The 2,760-nt window shown below is 34.9% G+C and overlaps 1 protein-coding gene across 1 annotated transcript; it reads right to left on the reverse strand.

The window, feature by feature from the left end:
* Positions 1-268: 268 nt before the first annotated feature.
* Positions 269-697, reverse strand: LOC132650812 (zinc finger protein 3-like; the record flags this gene model as incomplete). The annotated part of the gene is made up of 1 exon (XM_060376126.1): positions 269-697. A coding segment is annotated over one exon (429 nt), but the record flags the coding sequence as incomplete, so codon positions are not given.
* Between the last annotated feature and the right edge of the window lie 2,063 nt (positions 698-2,760).

Raw genomic sequence — 2,760 nt, forward strand, 5'->3', positions numbered from 1 at the left:
GGTTACAGTCAGACATCTTTCCAGTGTGTGTTCTTTTATGTATTAGGAGATGTTATGTGCAAAGGCTTTGCCACATAGTTATATTCATATGGTTTCCCTCCAGAATGTGCTGTTGTCTTAGGAGATGATTGTTACATGCAAAGGCTTTATCACACTAATTACCCTCACAAGGCTTCTCTCCACTGTGTGTCTTTTCCCGTTTTTGGAGACTACTCTGCTGTGCAAAGGCTTTATCAGGTTGGGTATATTCATAAGGTTTCTTTCCAGTATGTGTTCTTTTATGTCTTCTGAGATGACTGTTTTCTGCAAAGGCTTTACCACACTGGTTACATTCATAAGGTTTCTCTTTGCTGTGTGTTCTTTTATGGCTTAAGAGAGTACTGTTTTGTGCAAAGGCTTTGCCACACTCATTACATTCATAAGGTTTCTCTCCAGTGTGTGTTCTTTTATGGCTCATGAGATGACTGTTTTTTGCAAAGGCTTTACCACACTCATTACATTCATAAGGTTTCTCTTCAGTGTGTGTTCTTTTATGGCTTATGAGATGACTGTTTTGTGCAAAGGCTTTACCATACTGGTTACATTCATAAGGTTTCTCTCCAGTGTGTGTTCTTTTATGGCTTAAGAGAGTACTGTTTTGTGCAAAGGCTTTGCCACACTCATTACATTCATAAGGTTTCTCTCCAGTGTGTGTTCTTTTATGGCTCATGAGATGACTGTTTTTTGCAAAGGCTTTACCACACTCATTACATTCATAAGGTTTCTCTCCAGTGTGTGTTCTTTTATGGCTTATGAGATGTCTGTTTTGTGCAAAGGCTTTACCACACTGGTTACATTCATAAGGTTTCTCTCCAGTGTGTGTTCTTTTATGCCGTATGAGCTGACTGCTTTTTGCAAAGGCGTTACCATAATTGATTACATTTGTAAGGCTTCTCTCCAGTGTGTGTTCTTTTATGCCACATAAGAACAGTGATATAGGGGAAGGTTTTCCCACATAGAGTGCATTTAAAGGGTTTCTCTCCAGTATGACTGCTTTCATGCCTGCAAAGAAAATTGGCACATGTGAAAGATTTACCACCGTCATTTCATTACACTAATAATATATTTATCTATATGAATTAATTTCATAATTTTGTCTAATGGTAAAGAAGAATCAAATTTTAAAGTTTTATCACATTATTTACATTCACGGTATTCCCCTTCATTATGGGTATTTTTGAAGATCCCTGTGATGGTAAGAGAATTTGTTATGTGGATCACTTTTATAGCATCATTTTTCTATAAGAGGTTTTCTCCTATATATGAAGAGTATTTAAGAATTCAGAGTTTTACCACAGCAATCCCATTCACAAATTTTTGTACTGTATGAATGATACTTCATTTACAAAGTGAGCCAGGACAAGCAGAAGTTCCAAATTCCTAGTATTCATAGGTATTTTCAGCAATATGAGTTTGCTGATAAATTCTCAGTGAACTTGCAAAACCAATTAACAGTAACCATTTATCACATTCAGAAAATTTACTCACAGTGGGGACTACTACCAAATCAATTGTTCTTGGAGAAAGACAGGGCCACTGCTTCTTTCAATATCCCTATGCTCATGTGTCTTAGAATCATTTTGACATATGATATACCAGTTTAATTTACAAAAATAATAAAGATTCCCACATTGAATTAACACAGTTTGTTTTTTGTTCATCATAGACATGTCATATAGGGATTAAGGTTTCTCCACAACAATATTCTTGATTCTCATAAGCTGCTTCTTTCACTAAACTTTACAAAGTTTCTGCACGAAAATGAGTAACACTGGTTCTACTATAAAATTTTTGCTTATTAGAAGGTTTTGGACACATACTGATCACCAATTCAGTGTGTGTACCTCTTACAATATCTGAGTAGATAGAATGAGACTAAACAGATTGGCAGTTCAAGTCAGTAGCCGTAATGTCCATATGATTCAAATGGTATTTTTGTAACAATATTATTTTATTTTCTTCTATCTTAGGGGAGTGCCTTGTAAACACAAATCAGATATCTGACATTGAAGTACATGGAATTATGAGATTTTAATGATCATCAGTACACTTAAAGCAGTGCTGTTTTTATACTGTTGCTTTTCTTTAAAACTTCCAGGACACAGCCATGTGTGCTGGTACATGCCTTCAATTCCAGCACTTGTGGAGGCAGAAGCAGGCAGATCTGTGTGATTTTGAGGTCAGGCTGGTCTAATAAGCAAGTCTAAGAAAGTCACAGATACCCAGAAAAAAATCTATTTCAAAAACATAAAATAAAAAGCAGCCAATAAACAAACAAACAAACAAACAAACAAAAAACACCAGACTTCAAGGACACATTCAAATTTAAGAATTTATATCTGTATCAACATGCACATAAAGTTACCTTTTATTAATTGTAGAACTTTGAAAATATTCTTCAATATTATGGTCATCCCAATTGTAGCCTAAAATATAGTACCAGAAAATATATATTATTGGAAATATCATGTTATTATTAATTCAAAACTTAAATCACTATCTTCTGTGACCCTTAGAACCATGCCTGATTTATTTACCTCATTCCTCCTCATTCTCAATTGGAATTATAGAAGAGGATCAATAACAAAGTAAAAGTTGTCTATTTTAAAAGTGAAAGAAAAAATGCAGTCTTACCTATAGCAGTGAGGTTTTCACAGGTCTCTAGCATCACATCTTTGTAGAGTTGTTTCTGGGAAGGTTCCAGCAAGGCCCACTCTTCTT

This window comes from Meriones unguiculatus (genome assembly GCF_030254825.1).
Source record: "Meriones unguiculatus strain TT.TT164.6M chromosome 13 unlocalized genomic scaffold, Bangor_MerUng_6.1 Chr13_unordered_Scaffold_33, whole genome shotgun sequence".
NCBI lineage: Eukaryota > Metazoa > Chordata > Mammalia > Rodentia > Muridae > Meriones > Meriones unguiculatus.